This window comes from Octopus bimaculoides, chromosome 25 (assembly GCF_001194135.2).
Source record: "Octopus bimaculoides isolate UCB-OBI-ISO-001 chromosome 25, ASM119413v2, whole genome shotgun sequence".
NCBI lineage: Eukaryota > Metazoa > Mollusca > Cephalopoda > Octopoda > Octopodidae > Octopus > Octopus bimaculoides.
The window spans coordinates 24,890,113-24,891,017 of NC_069005.1; the positions used below are offsets into that span (position 1 = coordinate 24,890,113).

General features: G+C 41.8%; 1 protein-coding gene across 1 annotated transcript in view; it reads right to left on the reverse strand.

Annotated features, from left to right (window-relative positions):
* LOC106878411 (uncharacterized) overlaps positions 1 to 905 on the reverse strand; it is a 37,945-nt gene that overhangs the window by 21,073 nt on the left and 15,967 nt on the right. Inside the window, exon 2 of the mRNA XM_052976618.1 lies at positions 1 to 192. Within this exon, the coding sequence (XP_052832578.1) occupies positions 1 to 169 (169 nt within the window). The 5' untranslated portion in view covers positions 170 to 192. The remainder of the gene's footprint in view (positions 193 to 905) is intronic.

Genomic DNA, 905 nt, shown 5'->3' on the forward strand with positions numbered 1-905 from the left:
CCAAGGAACATCCTGAAAGGAGACAACAAGCCATAAAGCAACCGGCACTGGCTCCTGCAATTCTGCAGTCTTCAAACATTTCGGGTGCATGTTCTTTGATGCAAGTGGCAACTCCAACATGGTAAATTCCCAGGAAGCCACACCCTGAGAAAGAGAAGTTTGTCCGCATTTCTCTTCAGTCTGGTGGAATTTCTGAAAAGACACAAAAAAAGAAAAAAAAAGATGGCTAAGCATTGCTGGGATTAAAGGGTCAAATATTGTGATTAAAATGTCATGTATTGTCATATCATGATTAAAAGGTTGACAATTATGATTAAAGGTTAATAAATAACGTAAATGAGATATAGGGCTTTATCTAGATTGACATAGCAGAATGACTAAGGTGGGAGGGAATACCCAGGGACATGCTCTGCATGACATGTAAACAGCAAAGTAAGTACTACCTTTTACCTTTAACTTGTTTCAGTCATTTGACTGCGGTCATGCTGGGGCACTGCCATGAAGGGTTTTTAATTGAATGAATCGACCCCAGTATTTATTTTCTTTTTAACCCTTGTACTTGTGCTATTGGTCTCTTTTGCTAAACCACTGAGTTATTGGGATGTAAATACACCGACAGTGGTTGTGTATACATACATATATATATGTATGTTGCGGAGACCTCCTTCGGTCATAACTGACCATGGGATTGCATCTAGAAAGTTACCCTCCCAGGCACAAGGTTGTTTATGGAAGACCAGCAGTCGCCCATGCATACCGGCCTCCCCTCTCCACTCCACCAGTGTTATCCAAGGGAAAGGCAAAGGGGCCGATACAGCTTGGCACCACTGAAGTTGCAACTCATTTCTACAGGTTAGTGAATTGGAGCAACGTAAAATAAAGTGTCTTGCTCAAGAACGCAACAC